The 22,163-nt window shown below is 39.8% G+C and overlaps 2 protein-coding genes across 2 annotated transcripts in view; one reads left to right on the plus strand and one right to left on the minus strand.

The window, feature by feature from the left end:
* The window catches only part of GPM6A (glycoprotein M6A), a 133,956-nt gene that overhangs the window by 43,529 nt on the left and 68,264 nt on the right, over positions 1 to 22,163 (minus strand). The gene's annotated exons all lie outside the window — the stretch shown is intronic.
* Positions 10,708 to 11,758, plus strand: LOC103072991 (putative zinc finger protein 702). Its single transcript, XM_082931541.1, is given in 3 exon segments — positions 10,708 to 11,428; positions 11,513 to 11,709; positions 11,711 to 11,758. Coding segments are annotated over 3 exon segments (966 nt in total).

The following is a 22,163-nucleotide window of genomic DNA, read 5'->3' on the forward strand; positions in this document are numbered from 1 at the left end:
CTCCGGACGCACAGGCTCAGCGGCCATGGCTCACGGGCCCAGCCGCTCCGCGGCACGTGGGATCCTCCTGGCCCGGGGTGCAAACCCGTGTCCCCTGCATCGGCAGGCAGACTCTCAACCACTGCACCACCAGGGAAGCCCCTGATTGGTATTTTTATACTGATTTTGCATCTAGAAATTTTGCAAAATTCTTTTTTTGATCCTCTGAATTATTTTGATTCTGGGAATTAGTTTAAGTGTGTGTTGATAATCATCCCATCTGTGAAAATTTTGAGCTTTGTCTCTTGCTGTTCATTATTTACACCTTTTTACTGACCTTTCTCTTCACTTCACTCTGTTCCTTTACCATTATGTGTGATGTTTGCTATTGGTTTCTTGGTTAGAGAAGGTCTCTTCAATTTTGAATTCCGTAACAGGCTTTTCCCCATCTGTTGAAATAACTTTATGTTTTTTCTTTTTACCTGCCATTTCAATGTTTTTTTCAATTTTCAACTAAATGTATTCCTGAGAAAATTCCAACTGAGTCATACTGTATTTTTTAATACATTGCTTAATTTGTCATGCTAACATTTTGTTCAATGCTTTTGTATGTATCGATTCATTCCACAAATAGTTATCAGGGCCTCACCAGGTGCCAGGCACTTCACTAATTGCTGGAACTGTGTAATTAATTTAAAAAAACCTGCTGCTTTCATTCTAGAGGTGGGAAACAGACAATAAACAAGATGCAGAAGTAATATATGTGAGACTGTGAAAAGTGCAAAGAAAAGCAAAACATGAAAGAGGGGTAGGGAATATCAGAATAATTCAGGGAAGGAATAACTGAGATGACATTTTTTTTTTTTTTTTTGCGGTACGCGGGCCTCTCACTGCTGTGGCCTCTCCCATTGCGGAGCACAGGCTCCGGACGTGCAGGCTCAGCGGCCATGGCTCACGGGCCCAGCCGCTCCGCGGCACGTGGGATCTTCCCAGACCGGGGCACGAACCCGTGTTCGCCTGCATCGGCAGGCGGACTCTCAACCACTGCGCCACCAGGGAAGCCCTGAGATGTCGTTTTTTTAAAGGTGGGAAGGAGGTAAAGGAGGCAGGCAGGAGACTCTCTGGGAGCAGAGGGTTTCCAACAGAGGAAAAGTGCATGTGAATGTCCTGAGGCAGGTGTGTGTGTAGCTTATTTGAGGAAAATCTAAGAAGTCAGGGGCGGTAAAATAGATTGAAGCTGAAACAAAAGAACATGAGATGAGATGATGAGATGAAAAATGCAGTGGGTTAGGACAGGGATGTTAATGAACGTGACTGGCATCTAATTTTTGCTTTCTTGCTTTGAAATCAAGTTTATACTAAGCCTGGTAAGGTGAGCTCCTTTTTCCACACCCTGGGGTTGTTCCCATCAGGTTTAGCTGCATAAGAAATATTTGGTAGAACCCGCCGGTAAAACCATCCAGGCCACTTGTGTACTTTATGGGAAGAAGTTTACTGATCTCATTAGTTACAGAACTAATCGAATTTTCTATTTCTTCTTAAGTCTGTTTGCTAATAAGTTCAGTGTTGTAGGCATTTGTAAACTTATTATAAGATTTAAAACTTACGATCACCTGCATATATTTCCTTTTTTTTTCCCTGATGATTTCAACTCCCTCCCTTCTTTCCTTCTTTCCTTCCTTCCATCCTCTCTGACCCCACCTCTCTTTCCTCCTCTTTCTCTTTTCTTTCTCTATTCTTAAAGTGCATCAGTCAGAATAGCATGGGTTTTGTTCTATGTTTGCTACCCCCCAAAAATCAGTGACTTCAAACGTCACATTTTATTTTTCAATCAGATGATAATAGTTCCATCCAAGGTTAGTAGTGGGGTTCTCTGACCATTCAGAAACTCAGGCTGATGAAGGGGATGTTACTTTGAGCATTGCCAGTCGTCACATCAGAATTAAAAACATCAGGAAAGTCTCACTCTGACAAATATCCGGGGCTGCAATGATAGTGCCATTTCTACTCGCAATCCAATGCCTAGAAAGTCACATGCCTCCCCTCAATCACACAGAACAAAAAGTGCAATTCTACCATGTTTGCACAGGACAGGGGTCCATAAATACTTAGGCAATAGCCTTAATGGCTATTGTAATAAGTAATGCCAATGGGTTTTCAATATTATTCTTCTTTTCAAATAACTCATTTTGCATGAATACTTTATGCTTCCTTAATTTCTGTTCTTTTTTTTTTTAAGTTACTCCTTTACTTATTTATTGGCTGCGTTGGGTCTTCATTGCTGCGCTCGGGCTTTCTCTAGTTGTGGCGAACGGGGGCTGCTCTTCGTTGCGGTGCGCGGGCTTCTCATTGCGGTGGCTTTTCTTGTTGCGGAGCATGGGGTCTAGGCGTGTGGGCTTCAGCAGTTGTGGCACGTGGGCTCAGCAGTTGTAGCTCACGGGCTCTAGAGCACAGGCTCAGTAGCTGTGGCGCATGGGCTTAGTTGCTCCGCGGCATGTGGCATCTTCCCGGACCAGGGCTCGAACCCGTGTCCCCTGCATTGGCAGGCGGATTCTTAACCACTGCGCCACCAGGGAAGTCCTTTAATTTCTGTTCTTAAGTTACCTCTTTTGTTTTCACTTTCTGTGAAATACACCCAAAAATGGGTGTATTTTGCTCTACATTTCATCATGTCTTGAGATGGATGCTAAGCTATTAATCTTTAGTCTTTCTTCTTTTCTAATACAAACATTTAAAGAGATATGGTTCCCTTCTAAGTTTGCTTGAGTGAGTTCCAGAAGTTCTAATTTGTAAACTTTTCATTGTTGTTCAGTTATAAGAATTTTCTAAAGCCTATTGTGATTTGTTTCTGAAACATAATTTATTTATATATGTTTTCTTTGATTTTTTTTTTTTTTTTAGTTTCCAAATACATGAGGCTTTTTTTTCTATTTTTTGGCGTGTTTTGTGTCTGTATCTTAATTGCACGGTTGTTATGGTACAGAAAATGGCTTACGGGGCAGCAGTCTTTTGGCATTTATGATGATTTCCTTTAGGTCAAAATTTAGACTTGAGTTTCTCAGTCTCTAAAAGTAATAGAAATTAAGGTCACAAACTCACAGGAAACCTGGCCTGTGAGCTGTCTCAGATTCTGAGGCAAATTTTCCCCCCTCAACCCACCCAAGGTAAAGGACAGGTAACTTTTTTCTGTCCTACACAGAAATTTTGTCATTGCTATTCTGTTTATTTTTTGTTTCATCTCATTTTGTTATCATGGTTTAGCCTCCTGCAAAAGACTTTTAGAGTCCTGGATGTTGTACTGTATATCTCAAGTTGATTCCCTGTCTAGGAACTCTGGCTGTTTCCTAATCCCTGCTTCCAGGACATCACATGTAAAGCCAAGAAGACCAGAACATCAAAGTGACCACAGAGCCTGCCGTTAGCTCAAAGCTACCTTGCTTATCCCTTTGAGCTCCTCTTTTACTTTATTTTTGGGTTCTGAGGACTCTGCTTACTCTCTTGCAAGTGTACCAATGTATACTTACCTAAGTAAATATATTATAGTTATATCTACATTTTAAATATGTATATTTTAAATACAACCATATATTAATTCCACAATTTAAACTGCTTTACAAAAGCAAAGTTTTCTATGTTTTTTAGTCAACCATACTGCTGCGAGTTCACTCTTCATTACAAAGGGACAACAAAACATCACTAGGTATTTGAGGAACACCTCCAACTTGAAAAAAGGAAACAAAAATAAATAAACACAAAGGGAGCTCAGAGAAACGAGAGGCAAAGCAGGCAGCACACACGCACATGCACGTGCGTACACACACACACACACACACACACACACACATTCCTATATTCCCCTAGGATATAATTAAACACACTGTATTCTTAAAATAAGAGTGGATGCTAAAAATAGGTAACTGCAAAAAAATTAAAAGCTCTTATTAAGTAAGAATATGATGGCAGAAGTTTAAGATTTAATGGATGGGCTAAAAGACAAAGAAAAGGAAATCTATGTCAAAGAACAAAAAGATGGAGATGGAAATTGGACAGAAATGATGAGCAACTTAGAAGATCAGATGAAGTCCAATTGCGACCTTCAAAAGAATGAGGTCCATCAAGAAAACCAGAGAAAATGAAGACTAGCCAGCCAATCATCAAAAACTACGAAACAGGAGATCAACTCTAGAATTGAAGATCACGCATCTCTAGATGGACAGGACTTTTCCTCATGGGCTGGTTTCCTGGTCCTTACACACACACACACACCACTGCTTCCCCTACAGCCACGCGATACCAAGAAGAAGAGAGGCCTGGGACTGGATGTGTGGCTCTTCCCGTTACAGCACGTGGGGTCATGGAAACAAGTGTCTTAGACAAAGCCGTCGTCAGACGAGGGAAATGGGAAGTTATCCACTAAAGGGAAAGCAGATGACTTTTCAGGACTGTTTCTGAAGACTTGTAACAATGCAATTTGGCCTTAGGATCCTTAAGTGTCTGTGGAAATCTTAGTGGCATGAAGCCAACCTCACTTTGTCTTATCCTATTATACAAGGAAACATGTCCCGTGCGTGGAAATGGTATAGCCACCATGAAGTCAAGACTTGACTGTACTAGGTTTATTTCACATGCTCATTCCATTGTTCCATGTCTTGCTAGCAACATGGGCACCGGATCACTATATCAATATACAGTGAATGTTTTTAAGCACCTATTGGTTCTACATCCTGAGTCTACAGAAGTGACAAAAAAAATTTGATCTCTACCTACTAGTAGTGAGAAACAAATAAGCCTACATACCAGTGGGAAATAAAATTAGAAATTTCTTGCACCTTTTCACAAAGTTTTCCAAGAATATTCTACCTGAATATTTAGTATTGTTGTGATGTCGTGCATGTTCAGTCAGAAAAGCCAGAATCACCATATTCATCGACAAACCAGAAAGAGTGGCAGTGGCCTTGGAGTTCAAAGTTATTCAGCGAATAGCAGAAAAATGCCCTTGGTGGGAAGTGTATCATACTAGAAAGATAAACAATAAGGTAAGAGTTCAAAATTGTGCTTGTGAAGAATTTTTTATACTGTAAAGTTTACAGCAAACAGAATTTCTAACACTAACCCTCTGATTAATGACATCATCATCTAAACTTTTTTTTTTTTGGCGGTATGTGGGCCTCTCACTGCTGTGGCCTCTCCCATTGCGGAGCACAGGCTCCGGACGCGCAGGCTCAGCGGTCGTGGCTCACGGGCCCAGCCGCTCCGCGGCATGCGCGATCTTCCCGGACCGGGGCACGAACCCGTGTCCCCTGCATCGGCAGGCGGACTCTCAACCACTGCACCACCAGAGAAGCCCCATCATCTAAGCTTTTAAAGCCTCCTAGAATATAGCTCAAATAATCCCCCAATATTATTGAAATGCTATTAACATTTATTTAAATATAGTCCTGGCCTAAACAAAGTACAGTTAAATATTTGAATAATTCAGGACCAAGTGGGATTATCAAGAATACAAACGAACATAACAGGTTTTCAATTTAAATATTTTAGTCATTGCTACAGTACTATGCTGAAACAAATCAGTTCCTAATTTTAAAAGGAACATCTTGGTGAAGGGAAAGGATACATAGAGTTTGGAGATATTCTTTATACCCTCCTAAATTTGTGGCTGGGTACCAAAATCACCAGGGATTTTCTCAAAAACAGAGATCCTAGGATCCCCTCCATTGAAAACTTTGCTGTTTTTATCAAGTACCTCAGCTGATTCTGATGTACAGATGTAACAGCATACAGAAACCACACAGTATTATATAAAATCTTATTAAATATCTAACCTACTTTAAAACAAGTTGATAAACCAGATATACATGTAATACAGGGATTAAGAAGGATTCACTCTAGGAATTTTGTACAAATTATTAAACAAAGTGTGCAGTTTATAACTAAATGACATCAATAAGAATTTTTTTTGAATGGTTCCAATGCATCAGAAACAGTGCCACGACTTTTAATGCACTGATGGGTGTCATCTCCACAGTAACCCTACAAAGGGGGTATAATTCCATACGGGTAATTTCTCAAATGATTATTGAGGGCTGGTATTGAAAAGTATGTGAAAGCCTGTGTATAGTGAATTTTCCAGAAGAATGATGACATTTTCCTTTTAAAAATGTTTTTATTATGGATATTTTTATATTATTATTATTTACAACTCAGAGTTAAAAAAATATATCACTAATTACAGAACAATCTGTACTGGTCAACATGACTTAGCAAGAATGTTTTGATTAATTAAACTCATTTCCCTAAGGCAGAAAAGTTAATTGTTTCAGGAATGATTAGAACCATACTCTTCCGACTGTGATAAATAAGCCCTTAGGATGAGGGAGCAGTCAGGTGGAGAAAGGTTTCTGAGGTGCAGTCAGAGCAATCCCTGGAAGGTAAAAAAGTGGGGCCCCCAAACTGGTCTGAGTTGCAGAGACCTGGGAGGTGTTTGCAGAACACATCTTCCTTGTTCAGATGATGTTCCGAGATCCAGTTAAAACCCTCACCTTCCCCTGTAAGGAATGAGCCAGTCAACATACTTATCAGCACAGCTGTGCCCTCACAACACTCAGGCCTATGTTCAAACAAATGCTGTTTGTTTGTTTTGGGGCTTATCCATTGCTGCCTAATGGGCCATCCCAAAGATGCGTTAGCTTAAGACGAAAATATATTACAGTTTCTCATAGTTGCATGGGTTTATTGGACCCCGATGGACAGTTTTCACTTGGGATCATTCAAGCTCTTGCAGCCAAAAGATGAACGGGGTCAGGAGTCATCTGATTCTCTGATTGAGCTGGTTCCTTCACCTGCATGTGTCGTCAAGCACCCCAGCTAGCACGCCTGCAACAGCTGAGGACTTCCTAGGAATATCTCATTTCCGGTGGCCTCTCCCAGAGGCTGCTTAAGCTGTCTCACAGCAAGGTGAGGCATAATGGATGGCTTCTATCAAAGCAGGAGCTCCCAGACAGAGAAAGCAAAAATTTCCACTCTTCTTAAAGGCTGAGCTCAGAAATGGGCCACGTTGTACTGTCAGAGTAGTTACAGGCAGCACAGATTCTCCAGTGTAGGAAAACTGACTCCAAGCCAGGATGGGAGGAGCGGTAAAGAATTCGCAGCCATCTGCAATCTGCCACAAGATCATCCAGTTTAAAACTGAATCTTCGGGCTTCCCTGGTGGCGCAGTGGTTGAGAGTCCGCCTGCGGATGCAGGGGACACGGGTTCGTGCCCCGCTCCGGGAGGATCCCACATGCCGCAAAGCGGCTGTGCCTGTGAGCCACGGCTGCTCAGCCTGCGCGTCCAGAGCCTGTGCTCCGCAACAGGAGAGGCCACAACAGTGAGAGGCCCGCGTACCGCAAAAAAAAACAAAACAAAAACTGAACCTTTTACCCCAAGGATCACGTTGTTTTTGTCCAGGACACTCACTGACATATGACACACTATATATCTAATTTGTTGACTTTATTGAACATCTTCGCCAAAATGAAAAAGCTGTGAAGTCAAAAATTTCTGGGTTGTGTTCATTTTGTATGCCTACTTCCTACAACAGAATCACACATGGTAGATGCTCAGTTCACATGTGTTGCATAAATGAATTAATTGGAATATCTGTCCCCAAAACCAGTTAGGACAGGTGAGAGAGAGGTCATTAACTCCAAACCTTCTATCATGTCTACCCTGCAGACAAATGTCAGAATCATGAAAATTTCCTACTTTGTGACCAAGAAGAGAAACTTGGGGAATACAAATTGGTTGCAACATTATTTTTCCTTCAGGTTCGAGCCCTGGTCTGGGAAGATCCCACATGCCACGGAGCAACTAAGCCCGTGCGCCACAACTACTGAGCCTGTGCTCTAGAGCCTGTGAGCCACAACTACTGAGCCCCAGTGCCACAACTATTGAAGCCCGTGCACCTAGAGCCTGTGTTCTGCAACAAGAGAAGCCACCCAATGAGAAGCCCGCACACTGCAACGAATAGTAGCCCCCGCTCACCACAACTCCAGAAAAGCCCACATGCAGCAACAAAGACCCAACACAGCCAAAAATAAAAATAAATTAAATAAATTAAAAAAAAAAAAAAGCTGGAGGAATTATTTCAAAACGTAAATGGAGGTGTATCACTCTCCTGCTTGAAATCCTTCCCTGACTTTCTATCAGGTTTTCTCACAGTACACCTTCCATCAGCTGCCTGCACACCGGAGTGCCGCTTGTGATCTCTGCAGCACCACTTCCTACCCGGCGTGGCCAGCGCTGCACACCAGCCGCAATGGCCACCTTTCAGTGCCTTGAAGACAAGCCTTTGCACCCATGCTGCCCCTCCAACGCTCTCCCTGTGTTAGGCTCCTTCCTCCCCCAAGTCTCCACGTCTCTTCCTTAGTGAGAATCCCCTTTATCATTCATGAAAGAGGATTCTATTTTCAATACTAAAAAAGTCTAGTGGAAATGGTGCATTCACTGATGATAGGGTAGAATTCCTTTAAGCACAGTGTATCTTCAAGCTCATCATTCATTAACAGACATTTATTGTTTAATTATGTATTTTTTTACATCAGTACTTATCACTTGGTCACTATGACGAGACCACCCAACTGTCAACATTTTGCTTTTGTTGGAATTTTATACTACAGCAGAGTAGCAGTGGTATTAACTGTCATTTCCATATATGTACATATACATGAGCAATAAAATAAAAAATAATCTTTACTTAAGTCTCTTTAGATAAAGAAACTTGTCAAGACAACTAGAAAAAGGAGGGACCTAGTGATGAAATGGATCCTCTAGGAAAAATTGGGGATATGCTGTTTTAATGGAAAATACCTCATACTTATGTGAATTACACAATTGAGCCTACACTTTTCATTCTTGGCTAATATGGTGAACCACGTATTACAAAAAAAATTTTAAATGTCTTCTGCACATCATGAAGGAGCTGCTATAACTGCCCAGAATTTTCAGTGTGATAAGGTGTTCTGTGTTGTGAAATAAAACATTATGTGTTACATAATGAAGCAATATGGCATTAGGTTATTTTTAAACTTTAAACAGCATATAAGGTTTTGTGAAATTGCACCAATTAAATATAGCAGTCTGGATTCTAGATCAAGTATCCTAATATTCTACTATTATATTGCTACTTTAAAAATAACTAAAGAGTAAGGAAATTTTAAAAATTAATCTTAAAAAATAATAACATTTACATTTTAAGAATTAAATTGGTGAAAAAAATTAAAAAATATATTGCTCCATGTTTAAACCCTATGACAATTTTTTAAGAAAAGTATTGATCAGTGTTTTCTTTGAAACTCCAGGGAAAAAAGGCAAAATGGGATCATCATCTACTATCATAATCCAAGTAAATGATCAAATACATATTTTATATCCAACTGGAGTATACTTAAAATATAACAGTAACAGAGGCTCTGTGTCCTTAACCCCTAACTTGTTCAAGGGTCAACTATATATATATATTTTTTAATTTCTTGTCTTTATTTTAAAAAGGACTTAAAGAAAAACCAGTGATTGAAGGAAAAATCACATAAAACTAGAATTAAATTTAACACACAGAGCCCATGTAAGAGAGTCATATAACTTACTAACATGGGTACTTTTACATCTTGTATTTCCCAGCAAGTAAATATGAAAACATGGTTAATTATAGGATCCATGGTTTCCATAAAATAAAATCAGTTGCTCAGGAGAAGTGAGACTATTCTATTCCTCTTACTAATATCTAAAAGAATGTTCTACCTTAGAATGTTATGTAATGTAGTAAACAATATATGTATTATACAATGCTATGTAATGTAGTGTGAATGACATACTTACCACAGATACAGAAGCTGGAGTTGAAGCGACCCCGGGTCCCCTGCATCGGCAGGCGGACTCTCAACCACTGCGCCACCAGGGAAGCCCCCATGTCTTTCTTTAGATAACTTCTTCCATCAGAACTACGTGTTACAAACAGATATATATCTCTATAAAAACCTCATGTAATATTCCATGGGTAAGAGACATTAAAGTATACTCCCAATTGCTGAATATAAAAAAGGATATATATAATTGAGTAATTTGAAGACATTCTTGAAAATAAAAATATAACTTAAAAAGCTAGTGACTAAAAGAACCATGTAATAATCCCAAATTATGAATTAAAGTTGTGAAAGAAAAATTAGAAAATAAAAAAATATAAATTCTCTTTTTAAAGATAGTGTGAATTACTTATGGAAAGTTTATTTCTTTAATTTAGTTTGTAGAAATTCACTATGGCATTTGCGGACACCTAAACACAATGGTTGGTTTTTTAATGCAATCTGGTATTTTAGAATTTACACATTTATTCTAAATTTAAAAACAGTTTTTTCAGAAAGGCAGGTATTAACATTTTCTATTTCGTAGTTACTACAAGTATACAAAAATTTGGTATGAGGCAAAATGTAAAGTCATCGTCTGAAACATCAACGTGATAAGAATATTTTAAAGTAGAGTTTCTTACATCAAAATGTTATTTCAGGTATTTGTCCAAAGAAGAAGAAGCTGGACAGTTTGGGGCTTTGGAGGAAGAGAAATTGGCTGCTTGATCCGGTACTTGCCTCAGAACCCATTTGGCTTCACCAGCTCCTCCAATTTGGGGTTTTGATCTGCGTGCTCAGTGCTTGAAATCCCGAGAAAGACTCCTGGCGACTGAGTTGTTGACAATGGAGCCTCTGGAATCAGTGATGTTTGAAGATGTAGCTATCAACTTCACCCAGGAAGAGTGGGCCCTGCTGGACACATCCCAGAAAACCCTGTTCAGAAATGTGATGCTGGAAAATATTACACACCTGGTCTCCGTAGGGTATCAGATCGGCAAATCAGATGTGGTTTCCCAGCTCGAACAAGGAAAAGAGCTGTGGAGTGAAGCAACAAGATGCCTCCAAGGCCAGAGTCCAGGCGGTGAAAGTCCGCTTATACAACAAGAAATGATATTCATGCAACAAGTCTACAGGAAGCACCTATCTCACACCATGCCAATGCAGGTTTCTCATACACAAGGGGATCCTGTTGGATGGACTGATTTGAGTGATGAATTTACTCCTAGATCTTCACCTCAACATTCACCAATTCCCTTAAGAAGGAAAAGTAATGCCAGCAAACAGCATGGAAAATCACTTAGTCAAGGGTCATTCCTTGACGAACAGGATCACATTCACACTGGAGCTAAATCGTATGAATGTCCTCTATGGGGGAAAGTCTTTAGTAGATGCTCTACACTCGGCAGACACAAGATGATTCACACTGGAGAGAAACCATTCAAATGCAATCTGTGTGGGAAAGTCTTCAATCAAAATTCCTCCTTGAAACAACATGAGAAAACTCACACGGGAGAGAAGTGCTATGAATGTCATCAGTGTGGGAAAACCTTTCTTCAAAGCTCTGGCCTTAGTTCGCACAAGAAAATCCACACTGGAGAGAAACCACACGTATGTCTTGAGTGTGGAAAGGCCTTCAGTCACAGTTCAGGGCTTAGTTCGCACAGGAGAATCCACACTGGAGAGAAACCACATGTATGCCTTCTGTGTGGGAAGGCCTTCAGTGAACATGCTAAACTGAGAGAACATGAGAGAACCCACACTGGAGAGAGGCCGTATGAATGTCAGTGGTGTGGGAAATGCTTCAGTCGAGGCTCTTCCCTTAGACGACATGAGGCAACTCAGCACTGGAGAGAAAGTCAGGAGGGCCCTCAGTAGATGTTCTGACCTGAGATGACATGGCGTCATACATGTGAGGAATGTGGATGGAACACCAGCATAGCTTTAGCAATTAACCACACCAAGGTTCACACCCGGTAAAGAAACTCTGTAATCAATATGGACTCTTCGTCAGGTATCACACTCCTCAGTCCAGAAAGGCATCACCTGTGGATGTGGATCCATATGTGCCCTGTCTCTGTGGCAAAGCCTTTAGTCATTGGCCTGACCTCAGGTAACTTAGCAGAACTCACTCCGTAAATACAATATGGGTATTTTTAGCAACAGCTCCCAACTCTAAAGACCCTAGAGGACTTGAGCAGAGGACAACCAACCCCTAGTTCTTCTTTGATAATTATTGTTCAACACGAGCCAACTTCAGGTAGAGAACCACTAAGACTGTAATGACTATTAACAAACATTCAGCTGATCACTAGGCTTGATGTGCACAAGAAACTCAGTGAAAAAAATAAACACTAAAACAAGAACAAAGATGTGAACTCTTGAGAAATACCCAAGTATGTTGAGCAACACCAAAGCATACTTATAAATAATTCATCCTGGAGAAGTGAATCAATGTAAAGTCATGAGAAATTCTTTCTTCATAGAGCAACCTCTCTGGAACATGTGTGCTCAGACTGTACAACACACCCTCAGTGTCGTGAAGGAAGGGAAGTCTTCAGTGATCACTTATTTCTTAGTTAACATTAAATTCTCACACTGAGAATGTAGCAATCCTAAAAATCACAGTGGAGCTACAGCTAGATTTCATATCAGAAAAAACTGACCCTCTGTGTGGGAGGGGGAGCCTCTAAAAGAATCCTTTAACACACATTCAGGCAAATTGTGATTTGGTGAAATACCTCTTCATGAAAATGTAGCATAAAATGGAGAGTGAAGTGATCTAGCAATATAGAATGTAGAGTTTGGAAGAAATTAAAATTTGTGTATAGAATAATAGTTGCAAATATTCAAACAATAAAGTCTGTGGCTAAAGGAGAAAAAAAAATGCAACACCAAAGCATACTTATAAATAATTCATCCTGGAGAAGTGAATCAATGTAAAGTCATGAGAAATTCTTTCTTCATAGAGCAACCTCTCTGGAACATGTGTGCTCAGACTGTACAACACACCCTCAGTGTCGTGAAGGAAGGGAAGTCTTCAGTGATCACTTATTTCTTAGTTAACATTAAATTCTCACACTGAGAATGTAGCAATCCTAAAAATCACAGTGGAGCTACAGCTAGATTTCATATCAGAAAAAACTGACCCTCTGTGTGGGAGGGGGAGCCTCTAAAAGAATCCTTTAACACACATTCAGGCAAATTGTGATTTGGTGAAATACCTCTTCATGAAAATGTAGCATAAAATGGAGAGTGAAGTGATCTAGCAATATAGAATGTAGAGTTTGGAAGAAATTAAAATTTGTGTATAGAATAATAGTTGCAAATATTCAAACAATAAAGTCTGTGGCTAAAGGAAAAAAAAAATGTTATTTCAAAATCTCTATGGAATAGAGAACAGAGCAAATCATCTCCTGATAATCATATTAAGATGTTTTCCCATGAACATTTGCAGAACTTTCAAAATGAGTATATTTTTTCACAATTAGTTTCACAATCAGTTGTTTTTTGACAATTAGTCACAAACGGTCATAATTTGTTAGAAGGAAAACTCTCTTCCATAGTCCTCAAGCACTGTTAAGCGTGTCTGAATTGTCTAATGTATATTTGGAAATAGGCAAAATGGCAGCATTGCAAAGTAGAAATGTCACTTCTGCAAGCGCTATCTTTTCTCAAGTGCCAGAGACTTGAAAAAGCTAAAATATATTTTTTTAATCAACAGAATAATATTTTTCTTTTCTCTCCCTCTCCCTCTCTCATCGGAGGAGCTGTGGTCCTGTGCTCAGCTCCCTAAAGGCCAGGGAAGTACGTCAAAGTCTCTAGTAAATCTTTTTAAATGTTGTGGAGGGAATGTTGATTTTATCTGAGCCAAGCAGAGGCCTGCCATTTTGTTGCTTCTATTACAATCTGAATGAGCATTGTAATCACAAAATACAGATGCACAGTTTTTTAATTACAGCGATTTTCATTCCCGACTAATTTGTCCCATACTCCACATATTTCATGTCCCTTGCTTCTTTTGATCAGATCCCACATGACTCCTAGATAGTGGTGGTTGAAAAATCAAGGTTTAGAGAGATAAAACGACAACGAAGTAGCCTGTGAACATGTTACACGGGAATCTGCCTGTTAGCTGTTTTGGTATTCTGCTCACCACTGGGCACATCTTTAAGAGAGCTCAGCCTGTGTATGAAAACCCGTAGTACACATAAATCTTTTTATTTCATGTTACTAATCCCCAGGATTTTGTGAAAACACACAAAGCTCATTTCCAGTTCCTGCCAGTCACTTCAAGTTGCTGTCAAGTTACAGTAAGAACTGCTGCAGAAGTAACAGAAGACTGTCCATGGAAAACTGCAAAGACAGATACATTACATAAAGCATTAGGTTTTTACAATCTCTAGGATACACTCTACGCTTGGGTATAGCATTCCCGTGTTGCAGTTTGCATGTAAGCTGACAATCAGCTTCTGAGATCAGAGACTGGGATTTATGCATCTTTACACATCCAGGATTTCCTATAGTTTGGTTCATGAACACAGCAAGTATGGAATAACCCCTAGGATGTACCTTGGTGTGTTTTTTTCTTCTTTTAGTTACCCGTGTACAGGAAGGATAAGTAAACTTTAATTTCAGCATGTTGCCCACTCAAACTATATTGGAAAAAAATATTAGAGTCACAGCAATAGGATCAAAAGATGGAGCTTAACTCGAGGAAACCTTAGAAGTATATTTCACGATGTAAAGACAAATAGTAATTTCTGCCTTTGGCCAGGACTGGTCACTGCTGAGGTATGATGGAAAAGAACCCTGAAGACAGTAGCGGCAGAAATGTGCTATTTCTGCTTTTTTCAATAAGTAGCAGTTAGTTAAACTTACCTAGGGTTTGTTTTTTTCTATTTGTAAATAAGCAAAATCTAATTTTAAAAAACTCCATTGAGGGACTGTGTGGGGTATAGAACTGGCTTTATTACCCTTAAAGCTGCTGTATAAACTCATTAGCTTAACGTTTTTCTCAAATCATTGGAAAGTCTAAGTTGGATCATCCTTAAAGACTCTGCTTACTAAATAAACACATTGGCATTAAAACATGGAGGACAGTGTTTTGTATTCATGATAAAAACTGTTGACACTTCCTGCAGTTTTGACAGGTATATATGGTCAAATTTAGATAACTGAAAGGATTATTTTTATCCAACACATCTGACAATGTTCATGTTAAGACTGAACTTGGAAGTGAGTGAAAGGAATTGCAGTGAAGGACATTTAAAATTGTTTAGTGACAGTGACAAATGTATTCCAATGATATGGTAATTGTTCCTACTTCCTTTGAGCTCTCAAATGTGACCAAACCCCCTACAATAATTTATAAAATTATATTATGGATAATGTATCATATGTAAAGATTTCTCTCTACTGGTAAACACAACATATTTTCTAAAAAAATCCTATTAACAGTTTTAGATAATATTCTGAGAGAAGAGTTTACAGTAACTCCAGTGGTTTACTCTCATAATCAGACTGTAAATGAGATCTATACGTACTGCTGTTTAGTTACACAAAGATGATACACATGCCTAAGATGATTTTCCTTTCACTTAAGAAACCACCGGATTTGAAGTATTTCACAAACAGAACTGAATGAGGAAAATCCAGGGTAAATACGCTACAGAAGGCACCTTGACCATCTCGTGACTAGGAAGCAAATGTCCCCAAGGGACTTGGGCTCTATTTATGTTTGATCCCAAACATTGAATGACAGCAAAGTCACTGTCTGTTGGGATTTTCTCCCTCTTTTTTCAGCATTATCATGACTCCCACTTCAACCACGTATTTGGTTTGTAAACTATATAGATGTAGCTAACTAATCAGGAAGCCTATCCATTTAAAAGTTGAGCAGGTGCTATAGTTCTAAAGAACTAACCGAAAAGGATATTTCTGGAGGAGTTTGGCCAGAATACTGCATTTTTCCAAAGAGTCCCAGAATCTGAGCAGGTAGACTTATTATATTTACATCAGTTATAACCTAAATTAAGAGAAAATATGAAACATTCATCTAATAGCCTGGTTGCTTTTGAAAAAGAAGAGAGAGCTGAACTTTTATTTGTAAAGACATAAGTTACTAAATGTTGACTCTACTGCTAGACAAATCATAGATAAATTAACAATATCTAGGAGTCCAGACGTTAACATCAATATATTTGGAATTCCAATATTGAAAAAAGCATATTACAATTTCCTGTGCATTATATTCTATGTGTGAATTGTTAGTGAATAATGAACATGCATGACTACAGCAATGAGAGAGCTCAAGGGTCAGGTGAGAACAGAAAGACAGGCCTTGCGGGTGGGTACAGCTCATAACCTGCACAGCACCTCATTTCCCTTGGAGCAAAGCCAGAAGCCTTACAAGGGCTTCCGAGCCCCTGCCTGAGGTTCTCCCTCATCACCTCTCCGACCTCCTTGCTGTGATGAACACCCAGCCTTCGGCAAGCTCTGCTCTCTCTCACAAATATTCTTCCCTCGGATATCTGGGGACCCTACTTTCTCACGCCCTCCAAGTTTTCGCTCAATTTCTATCCTGCCTATCCAATTCACGAATTGTATCCTGCTTTCCCCATACTCACAGCTGAAGACTCCAATTCCTGTGACTCTGCTCTGCTTTGTCTTATTTCCACATTCCTTTCCCACATAATACGAAGTTTACTCCCCCTGTATTATCTATTGCTTATCTGTCTTCTCCACTGGAGTGTAAGCTCATACACAGTTGGTCCTCAATTAACATTCGTTGAATGAATATTACCTTTTATATACATATAAGTTTATGCTTATGACTGCCGGGTAAAAACCTAGAATTCACAGTCAACAAGGAAAATAACAAAAAGAAGTTGCTTAAAAGACACAGAGTTTATATCCAATATCCTACATGCATGTGTATTTGGAAGTAATGCATTTCTATGCAATAAAAAACTATATTTAATATATTATATATTCCTAGTCAAAATATAAATTATATAAAAAAATAAAAATCAAATCCATAGCCAGAAAGATACACGACAACCTCATATTAAAAACTGCACTATATATTCCATAACCTCAAAGAAAAGAGTGCACAGCCATTTGACTGGATCCTGTTTTCCCACAATACCGCAAGAGCTCCTACAAAACTCCTGGGAAGTAAAACTGTAGCATTAGTTGGAGACTTTAGAAATTTAGCCATAGAGTCCATACATAAAGATATCACTTCCCAATGACTGCAACCACCAATCTGATAAAAATGACAGGTATCCAGAAATAGAAGGAAGCATAAGGTTTAGCTACCACTCCATCTCACTTTGTGGAACATTTCTCCTCTTAGCTTAAAAAACAAAGAAACACATCAAAACAGAAAGTCTACTTGTATTGTAGCCATAAATATTGCACTGTTTTACAAAGAAAATTGTACAGATAGAGTTACTATCTAGGACAACAAATTTTAAGCATATGTTCTAAATTATTCTATGGTAGACAAGACAAGAGCTAGTTAAGATTCAGTGGCAAAGAGCCTAGAGCAGGGAGCCAGCAACTTGGCTGCTAAGGGCAAGTCTCTTAACCTTCCTTCATTGTTAAAGGATCCAATGACTGAATGGTCTCTAAGATCTCTTTCTGCTTATAAAATGTTTTTAACAATCTTTCAAAAAATTCAGTGGGTTTGATTTTCTTCCTCCAGTGCTCAGGAGATCATAACAGTGTATCCCGGACACAGGGAGAAAGAGAGTCTTTTTATTACTCCAGAAAGCTTTAAACCAGTTATGACTGAGCATCACGTGACAAGAAGGGGCTTCCCAGACTCATCGCCACATTCAGGGGGACACGGGGAGAAAAGTGCCTCTGGAGGACAGAGTACTGGGCTGCCCTTCATGTCTACCTATGACCTCTCTTCAAGAAGCACCCATGGTTCCTTGAGTCTCCCTTTCTCCAGGAGGCTTTTGGGAGGATGAGGGGTGCTCATGACCTGGTCCACTGCTGTCACTGGTTCACCTACCAGATTCTAGACAGGAAGTGTGTAATATTATAGCCGAGTGTGATGTTTTGAACGTTAGAGGTCTTTCAAAGGGTAAGCTTCAAAAATGTGCTACACTAGTATATTTTCTCACTTTGCAAATATTTGATAATACATTTAAAAATACAAGAAATATGGGCTTCCCTGGTGGTGCAGTGGCTGAGAGTCTGCCTGCCACTGCAGGGAACGCGGGTTCGAGCCCTGGTCTGGGAGGATCCCACATGCCGTGGAGCAACTAAGCCTGTGCGCCACAACTACTGAGCCTGCAAGCCACAACTACTGAGCCCGCGCGCCTAGAGCCCATGCTCCACAAGAGAAGCCACCGCAATGAGAAGCCCGCCCACCGCAACGAAGAGTAGCCCTCGTTCGCCACAACTAGAGAAAGCCCACACGCAGCAAAAAAGGCCCAATGCAGCCCAAAATAAACAAATAATAAATAAATTTCTTTAAAAAAAAGAAATGAGGAAGAGCCAATAATCTTCTAAAGTTGCAAATGAAGGGAAAAAAAGCTCATTATATTTAATGGTGAAAGAAACACAGCAAAGAACAAAGTTACCTCGCCTGTAGTCATTCGGTATCATAAACTTTTGGTTACAAATCTATAAGAAAGATAATAGGGCAATTTCTGTCTTTTTAATTAAATAACTCATTTGCTAAGTATTATGAGTAAGGTCCATGAGGAAAACTGTAAACCAGTGTGGCCTGGTTTGCTGTGCATGTGTCTAACAGTAGAGTAGAAAACCTATCCCCCAGTGATACACTGCCTTCTCGTCACCAATTATCCACTCATTTCTTCCACTAACGTCGTTATACAATTACAGAAACTTCTAACAGAGTGTGTCTAGAAAATATTCAAAATAACGTCAGATAATCTCATTTCTTACACACTTCTCACAGCAATGGAGCAACTATGCAATCATTTAATTGATTTATTACTATTAATCATCAGAAGGAATATTATCATATTAAATTATAGGTAAGTATTTAGAAATACTATTGGGTAGAGTTAAACATAGAACATGTGAATCCATGCAAATGGATTACAGTCATTTTCCTGTGAGAACCTAAGAGAGCAAGGAAGTCTTTCCCATTAAAAACACAAATTAAAAGTGATCCATCACCAGTCGAACCAAACTAAATAAAACATATTAAAAAACTTCAGTGAACAGATCTTTGACAGGTGCTCTTTTGAAAAGAACATAGAGCATCTGAAGCCAGAGTGCATGCTTTGGTTTTCCAGGCTTTTTATTCATGGTCCTTGTGACTTATTATATATTTACTTTTCCATGGTGCAGTTCTGTCTGACAAACGCAGATAAAGATGAAAATAAAAGCCACCATCACTACCATCTCAACCATGGCTAAAATTCTCCTAGTTGTTGTGTAGAGACCTATAGCACCCACAATAGTAATAGTCATGTTTCCTCATATCATTGTTTATATTTTCTCTATGCTCCTTCCAACTTCTCATCCATCTCCTAACTCTCAGGAGCTCCCCTGAACTTGCACTTAACTCAGTATCATGAGAGCCTTTGGTGCCCTCTCCGTATTACGTCTCCTCTTAATTACATGATAGCTCAACTTCCAACCTTTAGCATTTGCATTTTTTCCCCCCACAGGTGTCTTTCGTCCCACAAACGTTTTGTCTGCCAGTTGGGTGACCGTAGGGAAATTAATGTCCACCTGAGAACAACCCTCATCTAATGATTGACAGAGTTGAGTATAAATATCCCAGCTTCTCTCCTAGGGTGAGACAGCTCTAGAGGTGTGTGATCTGCATTGGCTCTCAATGTTTCCCCAGCTGTATGAGGTCCCAGCTCTTCTAAGTGATAGCTGGCTTGATAATGCATGCTTTATCAGTGTCCTTCTTTCCCCAAACTTCATTAGCTGCCTCAGTTTCCCACTCTTTTAGTGGTATTTCCTTTGCATTTCAAATAAATAACCAACCTCAAATCTCTGTACCAGGGGCAGTTTCTAGGGGAACTCAAAGACGGTGAGCCTTAAATTCCAGTTGCCAAAACAATCCCAGCTTAATTATTACTAGTACCTACATTTATTCCTCAAAGTGTGCTAGTTTGGATGACAAACTGTATGGTCATCCCATTGTTGGGAATATAGAAACCACAGGATGAGAACGCTCTCTTCTTCCTGGCGCCAATCACGTCGATCTGCCAATGCCTTCACTCTTGACTCTGTCCTAATTTACTCCTATTTCAGAAATGGAAATCCCTTCACAGGTGACAAGTGAGAAGATCTCTGTACTTATTTAAAGCTAATTCCTCGCCTCCTGGTATCTACAGACTCTTGTATAATCAATTTATTCTTTCATGCATATTGAAATTATTCTCCACTGGATTTTCCCATTGGCTTCCAAAAGTCCTTAAATATTTTTTAGTTTGAAAACAAAATTTTTAAAAGCTCTCCCGTTTTTCTACATATCCTGGCACATAGAGAAATGGTTTCTAGTTGCTGCTGACATATTTGCCTCTTGCAGTCGTCTCCATCTGGCTCTGCAAGCCATCCCTCCGGTTTAGCTTCCCGATCCATCACTACACTGAAACCATTTCCCATGGTTTCCTACGTTCACCAATGTACAGGATTCACTTCTCCCCTAAACTGACCACCGATCACCCCTCCCGCTTTCTTGACATTGCTTTTACTTGGGCTTCATGACCCAACAGGTGTCTGGCTTCTTGGTTTTCTTCCTGCCTCTCTGGCATCTCCTCCTCTACTTCTATGCCTCTATCTTCTTATACCAAGGTTCTAAATCCTGACCATCCTTCCTGCCACCCTCTCTCTGAATTTCAGACACTGAAAGCGCCCTTAATGGGTCTTGCATCATCTCCACTGGCCCATCTCGAGCAGAATACTTTGAATATAAATTTTATGTCCTTTCTTTGCTTTATAATAAATACATGAATGACTTTTGTCTTAGAAGAGCTTATAATGTTCTTGATCTCTGAATAAGGACAAACCCTTAGCCTGGCTTTCAAAACTCTTCATTCTCAGCTCTCTGCTTACTGGATCTTTATCTCCTGTGGCAGCTGACACTGGGTTCCTGGAGTTCCTCTCTGATACAGGACTATATGCTGCCCTGCCCCAGGGTCTGGAATGCACTCCCAAACATACACACACACACACACACACACACACACAAAAACACACACACACAGACACACAAACACACACAGACACACAAACACACATACACAAACACACTCACACACAAACACACACACACACACTGCACCTTTATTTTCACCTACTTAACTTCTATACCTCTTTTGATCTCCCCACTTAATGGTTACTTCATGAGACAACCTTCCCTGATCTCCCTGATAAAGTCACTTCACTGAGACCGTGGCCTCAAGCATGTGTTTGACTCTTAAGCAATGTTGCTCTGCACAAGGGTAAAGTATAAGTTTTTGCTCAATGTCATATATTTAGTGCTCAGCACAATGCCTGGAAGATATCTGCATGGTTTTTCCCTTTATCTCTTCATCTCTGCTCAAGTGTTTTTTGTTTGTTTGTTTGTTTTTTTGCGGTACGCGGGCCTCTCACTGTTGTGGCCTCTCCCGTTGCGGAGCACAGGCTCCAGACGCGCAGGCCCAGCGGCCATGGCTCACAGGCCCAGCCGCTCCGCGGCATGTGGGATCTTCCCGGACCGGGGCACGAACCCGTGTCCCCTGCATCAGCAGGCGGACTCTCAACCACTGCGCCACCAGGGAAGCCATCAAGTGTTATTTTTACAGTAGGGCCCATCTCTTAAAATCTTATCTAAAACTCTGATATTCCCCATTCTTCAGTATTTTTCCCATAGTAATTACTGCCTTCCAGTATACCTCTAGTATACTATTTAGATTCAATGTGTATGCTCTTAGCATGTAAGATCCATAAGAACTTCTTGCCTGCTTTGTTCATTGCTGTATCTTCAGCACCTAGGACAGTGTCTGGGATATACAATAGAACATGCTCAATACATATTTGTTGATTAAATAAAAAATCATGACCATCAGATTAATCTCTCTTACCTACTAAAGTGGGAATAGGAGTCTTAACCAGTAAATGCCATGTAGATTAAATATATATTCTTGTAAAAATAATATACATATACACATTTTTTTTTACTAATTGTCATTGTAAGCCTGTCATTATACTACAGTTAATAAAATCAAATGTTTATCTGCCCTTCATAACAATGAGAAATGAAAGTCAGAACCCAGAGAAAAGGCTTTATCTACACATGGAACAGGTTTTCA

The sequence above is a fragment of the Lipotes vexillifer genome, unplaced genomic scaffold, assembly GCF_000442215.2.
Source record: "Lipotes vexillifer unplaced genomic scaffold, Lipotes_vexillifer_v1.1 scaffold1091, whole genome shotgun sequence".
Classification (NCBI taxonomy): Eukaryota; Metazoa; Chordata; class Mammalia; order Artiodactyla; family Lipotidae; genus Lipotes; species Lipotes vexillifer.